Source organism: Colletotrichum truncatum (assembly GCF_014235925.2).
Source record: "Colletotrichum truncatum strain CMES1059 chromosome Unknown Contig_0008, whole genome shotgun sequence".
NCBI lineage: Eukaryota > Fungi > Ascomycota > Sordariomycetes > Glomerellales > Glomerellaceae > Colletotrichum > Colletotrichum truncatum.
Genome location: NW_027222405.1, coordinates 1,187,336 through 1,209,974, shown reverse-complemented (window position 1 = coordinate 1,209,974; position 22,639 = coordinate 1,187,336). Strand labels below are relative to the sequence as shown.

Sequence of the window (22,639 nt, the reverse complement as noted above, 5' to 3'; positions counted from 1 at the left end):
TATAAATATGAAAGTATTTTATTTCTGTCCCCCGACAGATGAGGCTCTGGTTCAACTCCCGATTAAAAGTTAAAACATCGAAGTATAGCATAATCATTACTTCCGACAAGTCTATATCATTCTTTACATCATTTCAATACCTTCCTTACGCGTTGCCAGTAATAATGGCAGCCGCTTGCTCCGCCATGGCGTACAACGGAGCCATCAAATGAGCGGCCATTGCCACGGGCAGAACGGAAGCGTCAACAATGCGCAATCCCTTGACTCCCTTGACGTTGAACTCCGAATCAACAACCTTGCCCATAGCACAGGTGCCGTGAGGGTGCCATGTAGTGAGACCTCCTTGAGCCAGACGGGCGTCAAGATATTCGTCAGTATCCTCAAGGGAAGCAGGGGCGAAGTTGTTCGGGGCAGCTTCGCCGGCGATGTACTCCTTGCCAAAGGAGGTGTCAAGCATCAGCTTAGTGATCTGACGGACACCCTCGCGGTAGACATAGCGGTCAACCTCGGTAGCGAGATAGTTCAGGTCGATGACAGGGGCATCAGTGGGGTTGGAGGAGCTGAGGCTGACAGTACCGCGAGACGTAGGTAGGAAAGAGACAAGGTTGGTGTAGATGTGCGATCCGTCCATGGGAACAGCAGGGTTCGCAGGGTTGTAAGCCTGGTAGATAACGAAGGTCTCGAGGAAGGTACGGTCATTCTTCAGAAGCGAATGGGTAGCAGAGTCTGGGGCAGCGCCCTCATCTTTGGCAATGGCATCAGCGAGGCCTGTCTTGTTGACGCCAGTGGAAGTGACCCAGTCGATGGGGTATCCCAGACCGAACTCGGGCTGTGCGAAAAGGGGATTGGAGGACCCAAGTGCGTATCCCTTTTCGGGGTTCTTAAGTTGCCACCATTGGTAGAACGAAATGTGGTCTGCCAGGTTCTTGCCAACCTCAGGCAAGTTGAGCTGAACGGAGATGTTGTGCTTCTCGAGTTCGACAGCGTCACCGATACCTGACAGCATAAGAAGTTGAGGAGAGCGGTAAGCACCGGCGGCGGAAATGACATTCTTGGAAGAGATTTGGGTGCCGTTGGCTAGTTGAACACCAGTAGCGTGAAGCTCGCCGTCACTGCAATTTTTCTTAAGGAGAATCTTCTCAACAAGGGTGTCGGTAAGTACGGTGATACCCTTTAGGGGGTAGATGACAGGAGGGAGTTCGCGTAGGCCATTGCGACGGGTCTCAGTGAGCTCAGCGCGGCCAATGTTGTTACCGGCGTTGCTATCAAGATTAGGGAGCTCAGGGATGCCGAGCTCGTCCCAACCCTTGGCGACAGCATCGCGAAGAGGATAGGCGCGGCCAGTAGAAGAGACGCTTGCGACGTGAAGAGGGCCACCATTTCCGTGCTGGGCTGTGTTATCGGAGTTGGACCAGTCCTCAGCCTTCTTCATGTAAGGAAGCTGATTCTCGTAGCTCCAGCGAGGGTCGCCGATAAGCTCAGCCCATTCATCATAATCAACCTTGGGGCCACGAGTATAACCGCCTGTATGGATTTAGCTTTGCTATCATCATCAAGGTTATTATTTGTTCAATTGCACTTACAGGCATTGATTGCGGCGCCACCACCAAGACCCTTGCCCTGGTTGAAGACTATAGTGCGGTTATTCAGCCCAGAGATAGGCTTGGTAGGATACTGCCAGTCCAGCTCACCGCCCATAAGGTTGGTGGCGTTGACATAGAGGATATCTGTACGCGACCTAGTATCCTCGCCGGCCTCAATGAGTAAAATGCTCAGTGAGCTGTTATACTCAAGCATACGACTCGAGATAACGGAGCCCGCAAGGCCACCACCGACGATGATGTAATCCCACACGGTAGACAGCATCTTGGGTGTCGATATGTCAGAGGTATATTGGGGACCAGCGAGAAAATGTTGAACTTGTCCCTGGTGTGTGGGATTGATTGAAAATCAGACAGGCCGGAGGAACCCCTGGGAAGTCAAGTCCAAGCGTGAGGGTCTTGGTGGTTCACAATGGACAACACGTCCGGCTTTTAAAGCCTTATATACTAAGGGTACTGGTAATGCCATGTTGAGGCTGTTGGTTGGCGGCCCGGTCTCTTCCTTACCCTGGAAGACCGTATTTGCTATAAGTGCTTGGGAAGGGGAGCTACTTTGGTTATCTCCTTTCGTGTCTTTCTTCATGCCGCAATTCCCATGATTCCAGCTCTATGGCGCATGCCTGTCAATTTATGAATAGGTACATCTCGTGGCATGAACTTCTTGGGGTCAATAACCTCGAACGGTTTAGCCGAATAGACGTGATGTCGCATTTGGCAATCAAGCATGTCAACTGTGGGTACCTTCTGTGGGATCTCAAAGACGATTCAGGAGAGATGACCGAGCTGGGGTGTTGTTGGCCCCTTGAATTCTCTCATGGAGGATGGAGAAAGGATCTATTGAAAAGCGGCTCCATCTTTCTGCTCATGGGCTGTGTAAGTCCTCGTCAGCGTTTTCTACGATGTATCATATTGGCTAAGCCCGCTTGTGGCTTCTGGTCTGACGAGGGCCAGTTACTGCACGGGGATGTGTCGACTGTTGGTAAGACTCCCTAACCAGGATTAAATGGACGTTAACCCTACCCCTAGAACTATCCTAACCCTATCCTAACCCTCCCCTAACCCCCTAACCCCCCCTACTACTATAGTAAAAACTAAACCCCTACCTTAATAACCCCTTATCTCCTAACTATATACTCTTGCCTTACCTGGTAGTAATGGTAGTAGTAGTCTTAGAAGTCGCAGCTTTACTTCGCATAGAGTCCTACACTGCTGAGAGTCACGGCATACAAATTACTTTGAAGCAACCAGGGCACGTAGCTCAGAATGGTCTAGCATCTTGCAGACAGCTTACGTATTTTGGACTTCTGTAGGAATATTCGTGAGAGCAAAATATGGCTTCGGACAATGCGGAATGCGTTTACAGGTTATCGTTGGTCAGAAAGTAATAGACGCCGTTGGCGCTCCGTGGAATTCATATCCTGGGCTTTTAGCCCTTGAAGAGGGGCATCCAGGCCTAGTTCCGGGCTCAGGCCGGTGGGACAACATACTCTCATTACCCCAAAGGATCGAAGCGTACGGGTCCAAAATAGACGACAGTCTGGGCTAATCGACTCGGTATGTGGGGTTTATTTGGGAAAAATGAGCCACGACTCATGCTAGATCCAACGAGGACCCGCTTACAACAACGACTTGTGGAAGTTCTATGGGGCAATATGGAGTAGCGCGCATTTTTACCTTACGTTGCAATGCTATCTCTAGCTGGATCGCCATTTTGGGTAAACGCTTTGACGTTGGGGTTTTTACCTCTATGTTAAAAGCTGAGATAAACTTACAGTGATATGACTCCTCTCGATCTCGTTCTTTACATGGGCGGCTGTTGTGGTATTGCAGTAGGAACCTTTGGTCACAGAATCGGTAATGAAAGCATTTTCAATCCAAACCTCCGGGTATCCACTGTCCAACCGTCCCACTCAAGGATTGTGCCATGTTCAACCTAAGACTCACCCCTTGTTAAGTTCCACCCTGATACCGTAATTCCGTGCCGAGTAGTTAGCAACCGAGGATACTGCTGGATTTTTATTGAAGAAAATCGTTCGACTTTACTTCTGCGCTAATGCTTGAAGTCCCTTGCTTTGAGGCCCTTGTTGTACAGTTTTCATTTTCTTACCGAGATGCCATGAAGAATTATGGGTGTTGATGCGATTTAAGGAATAGAGATGGGGTCGAAACCTGGCTGTCCCAGCTGAGAAGGTTTTACCAAACCAGATTACGCCACTTTCAAACAAGATGTGCCCATCAACACACTTGGCAGTCCGGCCCTGAACTCTCGGGGTGTGATCCCGCGCAGTATCCGTATCCTCTGAATAGATTAGGTCGCGCTGCAATGTCATAATCCCTGCTTTACCACTACGCTTATGAATTACAGACTTACCTATCGGATTCTCATACCTAGGGTATGGAATACGGCGCATATACTACCCGAGATGGTAAGGAACGGTCGAGATATGTATCATACGGCTATTCCGGGTGTGTACCCGGTGGCAAGAGACATGCAACAAGCCTATCAGAGAAAGTAGATAATTCGTGTTTATCGTTACTTACCTAGTATTGGATGTTGGTAGCTTATTTTACATATCTTCTTTAGCTACGGTAGCCCCCAACGTGTCTTCCGACGCGCGAATCAGGTGGCCAAGGTGTGCCTACCCGTAACGGGTAGACATTCCCAAAGCTCGATGGTCCCGGCCAGGGTCGCATGCATCGGTTACTTACAGTCCATGTAATCGAGGACTTTGACTTGCATATACCCAGGGGAATAGTTTGGCTGGCATCCACGTGCCTGGAAACCATGGAAAGGAGAACTTGATGCAAAACCGAATCCGCTACCATCCATTTTCGCCGAGGTTGATTGGTTACTCAATATCGAACGACTGTCAGAGAGGAAAACTCGAAAAGAACAAGTAGAACCCAACCCTATGCGTCTGCCCATGTGTCCCAGGGGACTGGTTCTCCCTTACTTTTCATCTGTTGGGCGTCTTCTCATCAGCAAAGGAGACGATTCCATTTGACAGGACCGGCAGATTGGAAGCCAAAATGGCTGACGCCGCAGACCTGCAGCCGATCACTACGGTTATCGTCCCGATTGCACCAACTGCCGAAGCCGTGCAGGTCGTTTATACCAACATCATTCTAGTCGTGTTGGTATCAATGTGGACGGGATTGCGTCTATACTCGCGACACATGCGCCGAGTGCCCTTCGGAGTCGATGATTACCTGTACATGGTTTCACTGGTAGGCGCATTGGCAGTGACGAACCAGCTGTGTACGGTAACTAATTTCTCGAACCTTTAGATCCTTTTTTATGCATTTGTGGTTATTCAATTTATGAGTAAGTTTTGCTTCCGATACTTAATACATGATTTCTGCCCCGGCGTGTTAGCGACGCCATCAAATCTGAAGACTTCACGATTGACTTTCTTTCGCAGTGCAATTTCTTGGCGGAGCCGGTCACCATGTTGTCCTGCTTCAACCCTGGCATATTGAGAAGCTTATGAAGTTTGGCTACGCCAGCCAAGTCGTGTATGCCCTTTCTCTCGGTTCACTCAAGATTAGCATTTGCTGGATGCTTCAGCGTATCTTCTTTGTCAAGCCATTCAAGGTAATTCAAATCTCTACTAAGGCCATTGGTTCCTGTTTCAAAACATGTCGAGGATCAAAGGCTCTGGTTGATAAGTTGCTAACTGATACGTCCTATCAACAGATCGCAGCTTGGGCCACAATGGGGCTGTCTACCGCATGGATGCTCATGACAATCCTCATAGGTTTGCTCATCTGTAGGCCGATTGCAATGCAGTGGGATCCCACAATCCCTGGCGGTGTTTGCGGAGACCAAGTCACAGCTTTTGCAGCTGTTGGTGTAGTTGACCTCATTGTTGATGTCATTATTTTTGCATTGCCCATCCCCATGGTGTTGAAGCTGCAAATTTCCAAAGCACACAGAGTTGCACTGATGAGCATATTCGGCGCCGGAATTCTGTATGTTACCATCCCACAATCTCTTGTCTTGGATCTTCCTAAACGTTTACTCCCAGGACTATTGTATTTGGCTCCCTCCGCCTTGCCTCCATCTTCGCTGTCGACTTCCTCGACTTCTCCTTCACTTCCCCTACCGCCATGATATGGGCATCAGCTGAAATCGGCGTCGCATTGATGGTTTCATCCTCTCCCGTTCTCCGCCCCGTCTTTGACCGAATTTTCGGTCGATTTATCAGCACCCTACGATCGAGCGCCGGCCGCACCGACCCGAACTCGAAGTATTACAATGGAGGCAGGTCTGGGGTAACGGGTCCTCGAACCTTGATTTCAGCTGCAAGACATCCTTCGCGCGATCCAGAAGGGTTCATAGCTATGAGTGACTCGGATGAAAATTTCGAGATGAACAAGATGGAAGATAAGGGAAGTCAGCATCCTGGAAGAAAAAAGAGTGAGCGGAAACACTCGGGATATTTTCATGGCGGCTCGGAGGGTCATGTCACTCGGGATGCCGCATCAACAGATAAGATCTTCGTACGGACAGATATTGTTCAACAGACTTCTTAAGGCTTGATTGGCTGTTGCCAATGGTTTTCGATGCAGTTATGAAACTACAAAACCTGGCGGAACATGTTGTTACATCGTTTTAATGTATAGATACCTGGAATTTTGAATTCGATCCTTTTGTTTTGTGACGAGCGGTTTGCACAAAGGAGAATATTTGCAAAAGTTCATCTGCCGCCTTGGGTCATATTTGTTCCCAAATTTTGAAGCCATTGGGCAATTATGTGTTCGATTGGTAACGGATATGCCGAAAAACGTATGAGGACATTTAGCTAATTTCACTACATCAGCACCAAGCTACAAATTGTACCTGGAGTGATGCTTACTTTCGGGCACGCATCCAGAGAAGGCTGCATCTTCAGTTCAGCTGCTAGGATAGCCCCTAGCTGGAGAAGTGAGCCTGATAAGATTAAGAGGAAAGATGCGATTTTTACGTGCCAGAACTACCCTCACGGCTTCCATCTGAGCGACCAGAAAGATCTCGAAACATACTAGTATACTGAAGATGGGCGACACTTAATCTATTCAGCCTCCTCTCATCCGCCGCCTTCCGGAACTTTGTCCATCCCAGACCGTCATCGTCGTCACTCTCGCCGTCTATGGTTCTTCCCTTCCGACGGCATGGGGTTCGTTGACCTCCTCGACCTTGACACTCTTGAATGATCCTCACAAGACAGTACTACTCAATTGCCGCCTTCTTACTGCCTTTTAGCTTTTATAGCTTGTCGATTTCTGTTGTAATGTCCACTATTCACCTATCTCTTTCCCGACTATCTCAAGCCAACGCCGTTGACATGTCTCAATAAAGTCAGACTCAGCCTCGACTGTTACCCTGCCCAGATCAGCCACAATCACAACGTCGATGGCGAGTCCCCGCATCTTTAAGCTTGAAACTTGCGGCAGCATCCCGCTGCAGAGACGCTTCAACATCCACTGTCTCACCTCAAACTTTGACGACATTGATTCTCGGATATCAAACTACGGGGCCGTTAACAAAGAGTCAAAATCAGGATTTTGTCATACTGCCCCTGAGACACATATGGCGGAGATTCTATCTGTCACTGCCCCCACCGACCGCACTGACAAGATTCTGGGGATCCGCAAGAGCATGCGCCACGGGGAAGAGAAGATGAAAGTAACCAGCAATTCCGGGAGCCAAGAATGCAAGTTGGAAGAGTTTTGGGACACAAGGTACTGTTGTGGCTTTCTCCCATTGTGAATAATCATGGTATATCTGTAATTCTTTTTCGCTGCGATGGTAAACCCTCAAAACCTTCAGTCCTGAAATTCCCAAGTCACCGCGAGCCCTAAGCAATACATGACAGCAAGGAACTCTTTGGAGATAAATATGATGGCTGTTGCAAAACTAATAATAAGAAGGGTGATAGGGAATCGGAAATCGAAACATTAATGGTTCGTCTTCCTTGATGAAAACATATGAAGAAACACCAGAGGCATCTCCATCTCAGCTGTTTTAGAAACAATTTTCATCCTTGGCGACTCCGTCAAGTCAAATAAAGTAGTCCGATTGAGATAGCCTGTCAGCAATCCAGTACTCCCGTTCCGTATTCCGGTTACTGAGAGGGACATCCCCTGCCAAGCACGTCTAGGCCGCCTTAAGTTTCGTTGCCACTTTAATGCCAGGGAAGAAACTCACTTACACCAGCTTTGATAAGTTAGATGGAGAAAAACTGAGAACAGCCTGTTTAATCATTCGTTTCCAACGCCATCAGTATTTCGCCTAGAATCTGAGCGAGAGGAAAAAGAACCTCGGCAAGGACAGACGCAGGCAAAACATGTATCATTTCCATTTTCAAGAGAATTTTATAGCCGAAAATAAATTAACGGAGCCTCTGTGGAAGGTCTAAGAAATTCCGCTCACGCCAGATGCCGTAGTTGGCTATACGATTGAAGCAGAGCCAGCACACTTCCCCCAAAGACTTCTTGCTCATTGTGGCACTTCAGAGCAGCTGTCTTCGAAACCATAAAATATGAGTTTGTAAGACAAGAAGGTCTCACAGTACGGATAGAAGTTAAGTAGCTGCTTGATCAGTCTTGCACGTAATGGGATACCAGCAGGTGTTTATCATCTTTGATGACTCGAGACCACTTGGAGAGCGTAACCTTAAGGCGGCGGCTGATTTGCGTGTACCTAAGTGACTGAGTCTAATGCAACAATTGCTCGATGATATCAAGAAAGAACAAGTAGTCATTTCTCGTTGACAATAAGTGTTCAATCAACGTGATCAATATCCAACAGGATTGCGGTATGATCGTTCAAATAGTTACAACAACAGTTTTAGCAGGGAACGAGGCTTTCCAAGTCAGAATAAGAGAAACTGATAAAACGTTCATTTTACAGATACAAGTCGACGCTGTTGAAAGATCATTCTAAGTAGGCGCGCACGTTAAAGTTACATGGTTGCCATACCGCGAAAGCAGATACTTACTTTGTATTGCGGTACTTACAAGGTCAATTTGCTATGGTGAAGACTGCTATCGTGAAGTCGTGATGTACTGTCAGTTTATCAGATTCCCAGTGGAGTCTTGCCAGGTGGTGAGAAACGGCAATGTGTTCCACATCCACTGGCAAGCCTCCTGTCAAGTTATCAGTGGTTAGTGGGTTGATGACATCCTCAAGACGTAGCATATAGCCGATTCGCTACGAAGGCCCGTTTTGCCTAGGCCAGACGGCTCTTTAAAGATATTATGTGTACAGATGATGAAGAGTTTTCCCCATCACTAGTTGTGTGAATTGGGCCTGCTGCTGAGTTAATCGGCACACGGCTGTAACAACTTAGGCCTAGGTTGGCTCGTAGTCCGATCAAGGCCCTCATTTTAAGCTCTTCCAGACACTATGACAGCGGCGTTCTAGCCGAGAATGTCACCGAGAAGACGACACCTAGCAGTTCTCGAAGCTGCGAACTACTCTCGACACGCGCGGAACTCCACTTCGCAATCCCCCCACTGTGGACTACACGAACGCTTTCTAGCTAAGGGATTGGCTCGACCCTAGGATATCCTTGACTCATAGTCCACGTTCGTTACCGTTTTAATCTTATCAGATGTTACTTGCTCCGAGGACATCGTGAGGCTTGGCACGCTAGCGTACGGAAAACCTTGAATGGGCAAGAAAATTCTGCGCAACATCTCCGTTTTCGAGACCGCTTTTGCGTGTTTTTTACGTTTTCTCGCCCCTCCGATCGGACCCGAACCCGACCCTTTTTTCAGGTTGTCGGACACTGTCCGAAGATGGATAGATAAAGGAAGTAAACATGCTAGCTTTGATGGTTGCATTCAAGTCATTCCGTTGTCTCATTTTCTCCTTAGCCGTTGCAGCAGACTGCTCCCGAGGGTTTGGAACCTTTGGAAAAAATGGAGACCCACACCGATACAGACGTCGAGTCCCACAGGGAGAAGCATCTCAAAGACACCGTTAACGAGCTCCCCGAGGTGTCGCCTTCGATTTCTTCCGAAAGCGACAAGCCACTCCCACCGTTGTATTGGAAGTTCATTGCCGTCATCCTTATCTCGTGTATCAGCTTCGGTTCATCATGGAGTTCAGGCATCACTGGAGCCCTCAAGTCGACGCTCAAGAAGGAGCTAGACATCAACAACAAGCAGTTCTCGCTTTTGGAAGCGAGTGAGGATTTCATGGTCACTTTGCTTATTTTGACGAGCGGTATTGTGACGGACAGGATCGGAGGAGCTGGTGCTATGTTGTATGGTGAGTTGCCTCAACAAAGTCAAGCGCGATGAGAACCAACGTGCTCACAAAGCAACAGGCAACATCATTTACTCGATCGGCTCCATTCTTGTTGCTGCCGCTGCCCAGATTCGCTCTTTTAAGCTCATGATCGGTGGCCGAGTTATCCTCGCTCTCGGAGACATCGCCACCCAAGTTGCGCAGTACAAGGTATTCAGCTCTTGGTTTTCTCCCAACAACGGATTCGCTTCGACGCTCGGTCTTGAACTTGGTATCAAGAAGATTGGAGGTTTCGTCGGCAAGTCCTCGGCCAACATCATCGCTAAGAATACCGGCAATTTTGCCTGGGTCTTCTGGATCTCTGTCTTCATGAACATCTTCACCAACATCCTGACTCTGGTTTTCTACCGTTTCAACACCGTCGCTCACAAGAAGTTGGGCAATGTCAGAGACCCAGCCACCGGCGAGAAACTGACTGAAAAGTCCAAGAAGTTCCAGCACAAGAAGATCCTCGAATTGCCTTGGGTTTTCTGGGCTGTAATGGCATTTTCTCTGTTTCAGACGAGCACTGCAGTCGTTTTCACCCAGAATGCCACAGAGCTGGCTGAGAAGAGATTCAAGATCAGTTCTGTCACCGCGGGTTGGTACTCTGCGACTCTGCAGTACGCCGGTTTCTTCCTGGTGCCTTGTATCGGTGCTTTCATCGATATTTTGGGCAACCGCGTTACGTTGCGTAAGTAAATCACCTTTTGTCTCGGAAAGAAGAAATAGGACTGACCAACTTGTAGTCGCTATTTGCGGTACGGGAGTCTTCTTGGCCATGGCTCTGGTCAACTGGGCGCCGGACAGGGCCGGAACTGCTGCTGCTTTCGGAATTTATGCAATTTCATCTACGCTTGGCCCTACTACCATCATTGACAGCATCCGTACGTCGATGTGGCATGGGTCTGTGTTTGGCTCTGCCTATGCCGTTAAAATTGCTATGAACAACGCGTAAGCCACCTCACTAAGTATACTGTAAAAACACGTCTAACTGGTATGCAGGATGAACATCATTGTTCGCGTAGTTACCGGTGCGATTCAGGATGCGGATAATGACAGCTACGATCACGTTGTCATTGTCTACGTCATCCTGGCTGCCGCATCTGTGCTGGTCTCCGTAATGCTAATATTGCTCTCCTGGTGGTCCGTTGACTTGGGCAACTTGCAGTGGACTAGGAAGAAGCGCATTGCGAATGGCGAATTGTGGAATGAAAGAAAGAGGGCCTTCCATGAAGAGAATGGGGCACGTAACAAACTGATCTCCAAGGTCTGCTTCGGCGCTTTGATTCTGTTGATTCTTGGTGCTTGGGCAGCCTACTTCTGGGGTGTTGCCACTGGTAACAACTCATGAAAGCTTAAGGCAGCTGTTCGACTGTTGTTTGAGACAACAAAAGATTTAATTAGCATTGTTCAATAGATAACGGTAACGCACAATATAATGATATATACCTGACTTAATATGGCCACGCCCATTTATTTGAGGAACCGAGTTATGTACTTAGCTGAGAGAACACAGGTCAGAAACACGAATCGTGTAAGCCGAGAGTGTTGTGTAGACAAAGCAACTCAATCCTTCTTCATTACCAACTTCAACTACACAGTATCTCAGCAGCTTACTTGGCGGCAACATTGTTGAAATTGGCTGGTAATGGTCAGCAGCCACAACATATATATATACACCTATATATACGTATCATTTGTTGCTTTGTCCGGCAGTGTCCCATGACTTTGTTTCGGTCAGGCCTGTCATATCTCAAGGTAGCCTTCATCTTAGTCGAAGTGGCCCCATTGGCCACCGAATCGGCACCGAGAACCAACAGTCCCAGATACATGATGCGTCAGTAGCTTTGGCCCCACTCGGATGCTTCCCCGCTATGCTTATCTCTTCCATTTACCTTCCTAGTTGTAACCTCGTTCTGATTTAAAAACACCTCATCTTTATTGTAAGCAACAGATACCCATGACAAAGTAGTGGCTTGTCTGTCTTATGTTCTACATATTCGATTTTGCGACAAACAGAGTTTTCACATGAGCACCACGGTCCACCCCGAAGACCTGCCCGTCCCGGGCAGGGACTCGTATTTTTGGCTTGGAGAGATGAACAAGGCAAGCGCTGTCATCAACTCAGATGAAGGTCTGCTGGACCCTGAAGTAGCTCGTCGCATTGCTCGGGGCCTTAACAAACTACTGGAGTCCGGGAAAAAAGAAAACGCACCACGCCCATCTCTCGTCATTACATTCGAGCCATTGCTCATTGAGGCTGCGGGAATCGAAGCAACCCTTCTTCACGCCGGACGTTCAAGTCAAGATATGCTCACAACTGCATCGACTGCCATCCTTCGCGACGCCGTTCTGAAGCTGGCTTCACAACTCTGCACGACCACGGCCCGTTTGCTTGATTTGGCAGAAACCCATAGCTCAACACTTGTGCCGAATTACACCAACGGTGTCGCAGCGCAGCCTAATTCTTATGGCCACTATCTACTGGGGCACATAGCCGGCCTCCATAGGGATGCAGAACGCCTCCAGCAGTTCTACGTCAGACTTGACAGATGCGCGATGGGTACCACCGTCCTCAACGGAACAAGCTGGCCACTGAACCGCCAGCGTATGGCGAAGTTTCTTGGTTTTGCCGCCATCGTCGACAACGCTTATGACGCAGCTCAGATATCTGCGGCAGAGCTCCCTGTGGAGATTGGTTCCATCGCTTCACAGATCGCTCTCCATGCGGGATCTTACATTCAGGATGTCATGGTACAATACGCTCAACCAAAGCCTTGGATCCTTCTTCAAGAGGGCGGAGAAAACACTTATGTCTCTAGTGCCATGCCGCAAAAGCGGAATCCAGGTCTTCTTATCAGAACCCGAGCTGAAGCATCGAGAGTTGTTACTTTGGGAGTCGGTCGAGCCATTCAGGGCCATAACCTTCCACCCGGCATGTTTGACGCCAAAGGACTTGCGGACAACTTGGCAGTTATCAACGGCGCGACTCAGGTGTTGGGTGACTGGCATAGGATTCTCAACGCTCTGGTCATTGACGGTGATCGCGCTCTCAAAGAGCTGGACTTGGACTGGACAGCTTCTCAGGAGCTAGCCGATGTTCTGATGCGCGAGCACAACGTTCCGTTCCGCGTCGGACACCATTTTGCTTCGGAGGTTGTGAGATACGCCAAAGCTGAAGATTTATATCCAAGCAACTTCCCTTACACTGAAGCTGCGAAAATATTCTCAAATGCACTAAGACACGCAGGGCTGGATAGTGACGGCTATGAATTCATGAGTGAGCAGGAGTTTCGAGGGGCTCTTGACCCAGCATCCATCATCAAGCGGCGAGCTACATCGGGTGGTCCGCAGCCCAAAGAGATGGAACGTATGATAGAGAGCTCCAAACATGCGCTGGAAGGTTTAGAGAATTGGGTTCAGCAACGTCGCTCCAATATTGAAGAGGCACTTGGCGAACTAGATGCAGCTTTCAAGGTTTTGCTTGAGTAGAACATAGCCATCTATATCATTCTACGTATAATGAGCTTGGAGCTAACTTCTATATCACGCCATTCATTGTTGTCCCAACGTGGATATTAGCGTAGCATTTAACCAAGCCTGACGTATCACCATGGGTGGCACATCCCTGGTTTACCAAAGCCACTAAAAAGGCCATGTTACTGTCCCTGGGTCAAAGGTCGACCATGATTCGCGCGTTCGGACTTATGAAACAGGTGTCATCTAGTTTATAGTACAAGGAGAGCCCGAAACAAACACGCCCAATAAGCACGACGCCGTTGCCAGATGGTATTTGTTGAAGGACGTTGAATGGGTGAAGTAGAAAGCAATAGGGAATCTGGGCAGGAGATCGCCATTCATGGGTGCGGCCAACATGGAAAGGGCTAGGAGGCTTCGAACGGAAGTTCAAAAGCTGTACTCCATATTATGGCAGACAACAGTTGCGCAGATGTCGATTGTTTCCAGTAAGAGAAGACTGGGTTTGTTTCACAGACCTCGCTTTCTTAGTCACCACGTTTCTTTATCTTTATCTTCGGCAGCACCCAAGAATGGTGTCTGGTACTTCACCATGATAGAGACTATCAGTGACCCACCCTGATTCGAGGCAGAATGTCTTAAGCCAAGTGAGTGATTTGTCGATGGCGAAATATTCTTCACCAAATCTATCAAAGCCGCTGGAGATATTTCCCGGGGAAAACGATATCATTCTCGGCATCAGCACCATGTGGGACTTAGTCTCCGATAATCTATTGATATGCGACGGATCTACGATAACATATCCGCAAGCTGCATTAGCCGTCTTTCCGATACCCGCATTGTGCATTATCAGTACCCGCTCAGTAAAATAGCCAAGAACAGAGAAAGTAGTGGCATCTGCAGGTTTCTTTGAGGTAGCGATAGGTTTCATTGGTTTTTAATGAACAGCAATGGACCCTTGTCGGGCATATCCTACGATTTAAGCCTAGTCTTACAAGGTAAGTGCAACCCTCCATTCAGGGACAAGTAGATACAATAAGGAGAATGCTATATCTAGACCAATATCTCGTTTCGTTTCTTCGGAACATGTTTGTGAGCCTGAAAGTATAAAGCACCATGCATTACTTACTTGCTTTCATTCCGCTGTTTCTACTTGGAACTACAATGGCTTCCTCAGCCAAGACGACGAGCTATTCGTACGGATCTAATATCCTTCAGTCGTACGACGTTTACATTCCCTCTTCCACGGATTCCGGATCAGCAATCGACAAATACTGGATCGTTTACCTCCACGGAGGCTTTTACCGTGACTTCGCCCAGAATTCGACAACCATCGAAGCAGCCATCGCTTCTCTTGAGGCAAACAGCTCTTACACTCTTTCGAATCGTATCGCTGGTATTGCATCGCTGAATTATCGCCTTTCGGCTCTTCCAGGCGTCCAGCCCAACAATACGCCGCCACATGAGTTGCAGAACGCGAGGTGGCCTGATCATCTAAATGACGCCGTCGCTGCAATCAAGGACCTAGGCAAACGATACCCTATTGATGGGAAGTATGTGCTCGGCGGCCACTCCGTTGGCGCACAGATCTCATACTTGACGATTCTGGAAACCCTCAAAGATGAGTCGCTCCCAAAGCCGGCGGCTGTGTTGGGTGTCAGCGGAATCTACGACTTTCCACAATTGCATATTACCCACCCTGACTATGACTACCTCGTGTTGAATGCTATGAGGAAGGATCAGCTTCTAGACGCAAGTCCTGCCAAAGTAGACCCTAAGGATTATGCCGCTTTGAATTTGAAAGCGTTTGTAGTAGCGCACAGCAGGAATGATGGGCTCGTGCCATGGGATCAGGTGGAAGCCATCGAAACCACGCTGGGAACATTGCCTGAGCTAGAGGAAAAGACGGCCGTTGTGGAGTTAGACGGCCAGCACAACGAGATTTGGCGTGGTGGTGTGCAACTAGCAAAAGCTTTCCTCGAGACATTGGCTCGTCTATAGAGCAGCGAACAATAGCTCAGCAAGCCGTTGTTCCTATCGTTCCTGTATGTCTTATGTATCAAGAGAGCAGAACATGTGCCCACTTTCACTTTTTTTGTTTGATGTCTCATATAAGGTTGAAGACTAAGAAGAAAGTGTAGTACTTGCTGAGTGCGCAGCACCCTGGATTTGACTATGGTCTTTAATCTACTCCACGCTCCTTATCGAATCATATTCAAGAGCTCAAAGTTATGGCAAACTACCATCTCTTACCTTTTTCTCTTTTAAAATATTGATTTTTGGCCATTTGACTCTTATTTGCAGTGGCTTTGGGTGCAGTGGGCTTAAGCACGCAACAGGCTTTCTTTTTTGGGGTCAAGCTGTGCCGCAAATTGTCTCAAGCCAAGCAGCAAAAAAAGACAAGTCACAGGTCACATGATATGTATCCCAGTGAGGGCTGCATATCGCGATTATGTAACTGCAGGCTTATGTGGAGGTGCTAGAATCAGGCTGGGTCAAGATCTAAGCTTCGTCAGGCAAAGCGGTTGACTTGTCATTCAGCAGCCTTCGACGGCGTAAGACCATCTTGAAGGCAACAGAATAGCCAACGGTCGAGGCGGACCACTCCATGGCTGAGTTAGACCGCAACCTCTACACAGTGGCATGGATTGCCCCTCTCGAAATCGAGGCTCAGGCGGCCCTGCATATGCTGGACCAGAGGCACCATGGGCGGTTTCCAATCTCCCGCGGAGATGACTACGTCTTTCATGCGGGGTGTATTTGCGGACACAACGTTGTCGTTGCGACCCTGCCTGCCGGTCAAGAATACGGTACAGGGTCGGCGGCAGCTCTTGCCAGCCAGGTTAGAAAATCGTTCCCCCATCTTTGGTTTGGGCTACTTGTTGGCGTCGCTGCTGGTCTTCCGAACTTTGCTCGGACCCCAACGCGGGACATCCGACTTGGAGATGTACTTGTGGCCCTTCCCGATGGTGAGAGTGCTGGGTTGGTTGCATATGACTTGGGAAAAGAGACCGGTGCAGACGGCTTCCAGCCTTTACGTTTCGGTCACGTACTGGCCAATACAGAGACAGTTGTGAGGTCCGCCATCGGCAGCATCAAATTGAATGTTCCGAATGACGCTGAAGTTTTCTTGCCATATTATGAGGCGATGAAGCACCAGGAACATGCCACGGGCAACTTCACGGATCCGGGACAGCATAAAGACAAGCTTTTTGATATCAATTCTCGAGGCAAGGAAGAAGAAGTGCAGAGACCAGCCCGACCATCGTCGAAGCGCACCCGAGTGTGGTACGGCCCTATCGGTTCTGGTGAGAAGCTTATGAGGAACGCTCGACAAAGAAATGAACTTAGAGATAAGTACAACGTCATCGGACTCGAGATGGAAGCAGCAGGTACAATGAACCGCATTCCTGTTGGTGTCATTCGAGGGGTGTGTGACTATGGAGACGAACATAAGAATAAAGAGTGGCAGCCATATGCCGCTGCCATGGCAGCCGCGTACGCCAAGGCGATACTTCGTGAAATCCTTCCAGAATTGGGAGATGGGTTGAGTTACGCAAGAAAGGGTAAGGAAGAATCGTCTTCAACGAAGAAGTCGTTTTTGCTAATATCTGGCGTTAGATACTTCTCAGACCGTTGGTTCCATTCAGGATAACCCTTTATTTTCAGAAGCTTTTCAGTCGTCATCGCACGGTCAGCGGAAAAAACGGCATAGAGACGAGATAGAAGATTATAACCGTGAAGCCCCGCTGGGTCGACGGGCAATGCTCCATCATCGGATGAGCCAAGATACAGGAACTTCAGAGAGCACCGACTCATTCACGAGACCTGACACATCAAATGAACTATGGCCAGAGTGCCAAAACGAGCGACCCGGGTTAACTGCAAGGTTTTTAAAACGTAACGATACCCCATCGCAACTTCTCCCAGACAGCGAGCTGTGGCATTCTGTTGATAGAAGAACCCCGCAAACCGTTGTGATATATGGTCTTTCCGGTGTTGGAAAAAGTCAAATGTGTCTCCACGCAATTACTGAAAACGAGAAAAGGTATACAGAAACCAATCATGCGTCAGAGATGAGCATCATGTCTGGTCTTGTGCTGACTGGTGCAGATTTCGAGGGATTTTCTATATAGACGCCAGCAACGACGCAACCGCAGATCGTAATTATTTGGACATATCCCGCGTTTGCCATGTTCAGAATCACTGGGAAGGTATTGAATTGGACGAACAAATAAGAATAACGAGAGCCTGGCTGGCTTGTCAAAAGGATCCATGGCTACTCATGGTAGACAATGCCGATTCCACTAACCTATACATGGATAGGTACATCCCAACAGGTGGCCCTGGCACTGTCTTGATAACAACTACAGACGAACGATATGCTATGTGCGGTCACACATTCTGCAAAATCGATGTCATGAGTAACGAAGAAGCAGTAAATCTCTTGATGAAGTACAAAAGGCCGGGAACAGATTTGGACGCTGGCGAAATCGATGCGGCTAGAACCCTTGCAGTGAAGGTTCTAGGTGGCCTCCCTTTAGCAATTGCTCAGGCCGGCTCCTACATATTTAACAAATATTGCACGTATGCAGAGTATTGCAGAGAGTTCAGTGAGTCGCCTAAGGCTCCGCTGTCCTACGATGATCAACCTGAGCAATGGTCACGCCGCCGTCAGCCGATTTGGAAGACTTTTACACTGTCTCTCTACCGAATCCAGAGTTTACCGGAAATATGTTCTGTTGAGGCAGTTGAACTGCTTCGAACTTTGAGCTTTTTACATCACGATGCGATTTCGGAGCATATGTTTCAGGAGGCCTGGCAGAACATGAAGAACGACTCTCCTTTATCGCGAGCTATAACATTTTTAAATCATGAGAGTTCTCGCTGGGATACGCCTATCTTGAAAGCCGCCTTTGGAACACTTTGCCGTTACAGTCTACTCAACCTTGCTTCTCGGGGCAGCCGGCAATATTCAATGCACAACCTTGTTAATACGATGTGCAAAGAGTCCATGTCTTCTGAAGAGAAAAAGAAGCATGCTTTCCGTGCGGCCTCAATCATTGCCACAGCATTATCCGGAATCAAAGCTACACTATCTTGGATCGATGATCCTTCTGGGTTTGACCTACAAAAGTCCCTCCTTCCTCACATCAAAGCGTGTATAACCGGTAGGATTGAGATCCTTGTCCAGGAGCCAGGCGAAGAGAACCGCCAAATTGGGGCAAAAATCCTCCTTTTGTTCGCGAAAGCATACTCAGCTACAGGTCACTTCAACGACGCAGTGAATCTTTTAAACGAAGGTTGTCCGCTGGTTTTGAAACGTTCTGGCAGTGGCCGCGTGCTAGACTCGACGTCTTTACAAGTCATGGAGCAGCTGGCCGCCTGTCAAACCCATTTGGGCCAACATTGGAAAGCACGCAATCTCCGCCGATTCATTGTCGACAAACTGGCAGAGGCAGCGCAACCAAACGTCGGAGAGCGTTGTGCGGCGGCTATGAACCTGGCAGACAGTTTGTGGGCGACAGGGCAACGCAAAGAAGCCCTCAAGAAAGCGCAAGAGGTTTTACACCTCCGTGAAAAATACTTAGCTGCTGGGGATCCAAGATTGCGCCGCACCAGACGAAAGGTTGCAGAGTATCTCCACGGGACGGATCAAAGGCTTCAGGCTCTTCAAATGCGGCAGGATGTTTACACACAAACGGGGGCACAGAGTGATATTTCAGAAGTAGAACGGCTCGACATTTTAGCTTCTACGAATGCCCTGGCCGACAGCTACCACTGGTACGGCCGACTTCTCGAGGCTCTTCGTCTACGACAGGAGGTGTATGATGGGAGGCTTTCGATTCTTGGCACTCAGCATCCGGACACCTGGCTAGCACAAGACAGACTCTTAGGAACTAAGGGCTCATTGGCTGCCAGTCGATATGAACTGCTTGAGATATGTCAGCAGAGAGAAGAACTTGTTAGGACTTGGCGGCAAGCATTCGGAGACCTTCATCCACAAACTCTCGAAACCAAGGTTAATCTGGGTCACAGCTACAGCGCGGCTCATCGGTGGTCTAGAGCTCTAGAGCAGCAAAACGACGTCCTCAAGATTCGTACAAGCCACTTCCAACAGCATACGCCCCCTGTCAAGACACAAAACCGTGCCGCGTTCACGGGTAACTTTGCCCATGTTTTGGGTTACCTATCTTCACTAGGTAATGTTGCTAATATTCTTACCAAAACCAGACGATTAGATGAAGCTATCATGATGAGAAAACGAGCTGTGAAAACGGCTGAGGAGTATTATGGACCAAACGATCCAGTGACATTCAAGCTCTCAAACAATCTGGTGTCTTGTTATCCCTTAACTCCGGATACATCTACCATTAACAGTAGAGAATTAATATTAAAAAGGCAATTCGCTTGCCTCCCACGGCTCGATCCAGGCATTCTGAAAACCCTATCGCTTCTGGCAGCTGACCTTTCAAAATTACCTTCGACAAGTGATTCAGCCATAAGGATTCGTGAGACCTTGATCGAGGCTCAAAAGACCGTCCTGGGTCTAAAGAACCGTGAGACAGTGAATAACATGAAGAAGCTCGCAATTGGCATTGCAATAAAAAGCCTCAGGAGTAAGAAAGATATCACAAGAGCGGTTGCTCTTATGAAGGATGTCGAGCAAATTTATACCGAGTTTCTTGGGCGGAAACACTTGCAAACCCGGGATACGAAGATCGAACTGCTCTGCATTTATGAATGTGTCGGAAGACATCGGAATTTAACCAAAATGATTGATTTAAATACAGAGCTTGACGCGAATGAAGATTATGCCTCTAGATTTCCACTGCAAGGGAATCCATTAGCACGAGATCCGGAATGGCTCTCATGGCATGACAAACCAAGTGACGATTCAACTTCAGAAATTGAGGACGAAACAGGTCCTCGGCTGACTTCTAGTCATCATCAGAGGAGAGGAGCCTCCTGGAAGGCAATTTACAAGGCAGTAAGTTGGACAGGGCAGTCGCTGTTCTTAGAAGCCACAATGTCTAAGGTGACAATTCTGCAGAAAAAGGCGAAATATATCGAAACTGACTATAACAAGTCTTACGTCAATAAGTTTCAAGCTCGTTCATCAAGCGACGAGTATCGTGGGGAATCCGGGTCCGAATCAGGGATGGAAGGCTGACGTATAAGAATCCATGTTAAACCGAAGCAAAGACGTAACATCAGTCATTATACACCGTTTTTAGACATCTACCCAACACACCAATACATCTTCACAAAAACCTCACGCAGTCTTCTTCGCCGCCTGTTTCTTCTCATTCTCATAAAACCACTCCACAGCGCGTCGAATGCCCTCCTCAGTCCCAACCTCCGGCCTCCATCCGAGCCTCTCCTGTGCCTTATCAATGACATACCACCGGCTCATGCACGAGAACCGTACAATCTGCCTGTTCATAGGCGGCAACTCCCCCCTGAACCAAAAGATCCACTCCATGACCCAGGCGTATGCCAACGCGACAGTGAGACTCACGACCTTGATCTCCTCGGGCTTCGTCTGGTCTCCGGCAGCCCTGAACATGGCCCTGCTGAAATCCCAGAATCTCATCGGCGGGCCGTTGGTGATGAAGAAGGCCTCCCCTGCCACGCCATCGGGTGCGTCGAGTAGCTTGGAAGCGGCAGCGAGGTGCGCGTCCGCCGCGTTGCCCGCGTACGTCGTGCTGAAGCGGTTCGAGTTGTCGCCTATTTGCACCTTGGTGCGGCCGAGACGCATGGTACCGATCATTTTGGGCGTGAGATCAGCGTCCCGTTCGCCGTAGACAGCGGCGGGGCGGAGGGTGCAGGTGCGCATTCCTTGGAGGTCGTTGTACTCCAGCGTCAGTTTATCTGAGGCGGCCTATAGAAAAAAATAGCTATTAGTATCACATCATATGTTACGTTCCATATCTTGACTGGAGTATGAAATTGGCACAACAGACCTTGGACTTGGGATATATCAGCGTATCATCGCCCTCCTCAGCGAGCGGCATCGTCTCATCTCCTCCTTCAATATCCCTGTACATCTCCTTCTGCACCACGCTAGCACTGCTCGTCGTCACGAAAGCCTTGACGCCGGCCGCCTTGCTGGCATCTAGCATGTACCGTGTCCCGTCGAGGTTGATGGCCCTCACGAGCTCGTCCGTCATGTTTTTCCGCCCGACGGTCATCATCCCCGCGCAGTGGAACACCACCGTCGGCTTTGTTTCCTGGATGGCCTTTTTCACGTCATCTGTCGAGGTTATATCGCCGGCGTGGTAGGATACGCCTGGGAAGAGGTTTGTGGTCGGATTGCGCGAGAAAACTGCTACCCTGGCATCGGGGTACTTTTGTCGGAGCTTCTCGACGATGTGGCTGCCGATCAAGCCGCAGCCTCCTGTCACTAGGTATCTTTCCGATGCCATTTTTGGTTTTGTTTCGAGTCCTGGGGATCTCGGTGCTTGAGGTCAAAGGAAGCAAGGCACCTTGTGTTTACAAAAACGTTGTACTTCTTTTCAGCCGGCAAACCCTCAAAACGGAGAACAAGATAATGTTATTGACGGGCGTGCAGTTGTTTTTAAATCCATTCATCCGTCAACAGGCGTCACTATACTTCGGAACGTCAGGGATGAGATCCCTTCCTACTGGCAGCTTGCGTGTCAGCGTAATCTGATATAAGCACTTGGCCGCGTTCCCACATTACGCCCCGTACTGAGACGGCCAAGCTGTGCTTGTGCGACTTCAGCCATACGAGCGCATAGGGGACACTGCTTACCAAAATCACGTTACTCTTTCAAAAGTGGTCGACTTGGGGCCGATAAATGCCCTGTAGACTGGCCTATTGCATAGACTTGTTCTCGCCTTGGCTGACGTCCAGTTTTCTCGGTGGGCCTTTGACTTATCACCACGACCGCCTCTCTCTTCAGTACCTCATATGAAAACCTATCTAGCTACCTTATACATGTCAGCACTAGTCGGCTCGGTACCTAAGGGGCGGGTAAAGCATACGAGAACCTTGCGATCTGCTTTCGTGGCCCATTATCTCCGAACAATGGGACCTCCTCTCACGACCCCTGATGATGGTTGGCACAAAAATATCCTTGGTGAGGATACGAGTTGAATATTTCAAATATTGCAACAAAAAATTGCGAGTTTAGCGAAACCGGTAAAGTACCAGTAGAATATTGATGACAGATGTTACTACCAGACACCCAGTGGCGTGCTTCCGACAGCTTGGACTAGCGCTTAATCAGATCCAGGACAAAGCCTTCCGGGG

At 48.7% G+C, this 22,639-nt stretch overlaps 7 protein-coding genes across 7 annotated transcripts; 5 read left to right on the top strand and 2 right to left on the bottom strand.

Annotated features, from left to right (window-relative positions):
• Positions 1-145: 145 nt before the first annotated feature.
• On the bottom strand, positions 146-1,866 carry CTRU02_211823 (Oxygen-dependent choline dehydrogenase 3; the record flags this gene model as incomplete). The annotated part of the gene is made up of 2 exons (XM_036725473.1): positions 146-1,524; positions 1,584-1,866. 2 exons carry the CDS (start codon positions 1,864-1,866, stop codon positions 146-148), a joined length of 1,662 nt encoding a protein of 553 aa, XP_036582678.1.
• Positions 1,867-4,631: 2,765 nt separating this feature from the next.
• Positions 4,632-6,137, top strand: CTRU02_211822 (uncharacterized protein; the record flags this gene model as incomplete). The annotated part of the gene is made up of 5 exons (XM_036725472.1): positions 4,632-4,829; positions 4,890-4,926; positions 5,024-5,196; positions 5,299-5,573; positions 5,630-6,137. The coding sequence occupies 5 exons, from the start codon at positions 4,632-4,634 to the stop codon at positions 6,135-6,137; spliced, it is 1,191 nt and encodes a 396-aa protein (XP_036582677.1).
• A 3,372-nt stretch (positions 6,138-9,509) lies between these two features.
• CTRU02_211821 (major facilitator superfamily transporter) lies at positions 9,510-11,233 on the top strand (the record flags this gene model as incomplete). The annotated part of the gene is made up of 4 exons (XM_070205722.1): positions 9,510-9,879; positions 9,917-10,573; positions 10,629-10,833; positions 10,885-11,233. 4 exons carry the CDS (start codon positions 9,510-9,512, stop codon positions 11,231-11,233), a joined length of 1,581 nt encoding a protein of 526 aa, XP_070060535.1.
• Positions 11,234-11,910: 677 nt separating this feature from the next.
• Positions 11,911-13,374, top strand: CTRU02_211820 (argininosuccinate lyase; the record flags this gene model as incomplete). The annotated part of the gene is made up of 1 exon (XM_036725470.1): positions 11,911-13,374. One exon carries the CDS (start codon positions 11,911-11,913, stop codon positions 13,372-13,374), a length of 1,464 nt encoding a protein of 487 aa, XP_036582675.1.
• Positions 13,375-14,475: 1,101 nt separating this feature from the next.
• CTRU02_211819 (uncharacterized protein) lies at positions 14,476-15,360 on the top strand (the record flags this gene model as incomplete). Its single annotated transcript, XM_036725469.1, has 1 exon — positions 14,476-15,360. One exon carries the CDS (start codon positions 14,476-14,478, stop codon positions 15,358-15,360), a length of 885 nt encoding a protein of 294 aa, XP_036582674.1.
• A 607-nt stretch (positions 15,361-15,967) lies between these two features.
• Positions 15,968-20,533, top strand: CTRU02_211818 (ankyrin repeat-containing protein; the record flags this gene model as incomplete). Its single annotated transcript, XM_070205721.1, has 4 exons — positions 15,968-16,949; positions 17,164-17,407; positions 17,473-19,493; positions 19,533-20,533. 4 exons carry the CDS (start codon positions 15,968-15,970, stop codon positions 20,531-20,533), a joined length of 4,248 nt encoding a protein of 1,415 aa, XP_070060534.1.
• A 102-nt stretch (positions 20,534-20,635) lies between these two features.
• On the bottom strand, positions 20,636-21,788 carry CTRU02_211817 (3-beta hydroxysteroid dehydrogenase/isomerase; the record flags this gene model as incomplete). The annotated part of the gene is made up of 2 exons (XM_036725467.1): positions 20,636-21,244; positions 21,327-21,788. 2 exons carry the CDS (start codon positions 21,786-21,788, stop codon positions 20,636-20,638), a joined length of 1,071 nt encoding a protein of 356 aa, XP_036582672.1.
• Between the last annotated feature and the right edge of the window lie 851 nt (positions 21,789-22,639).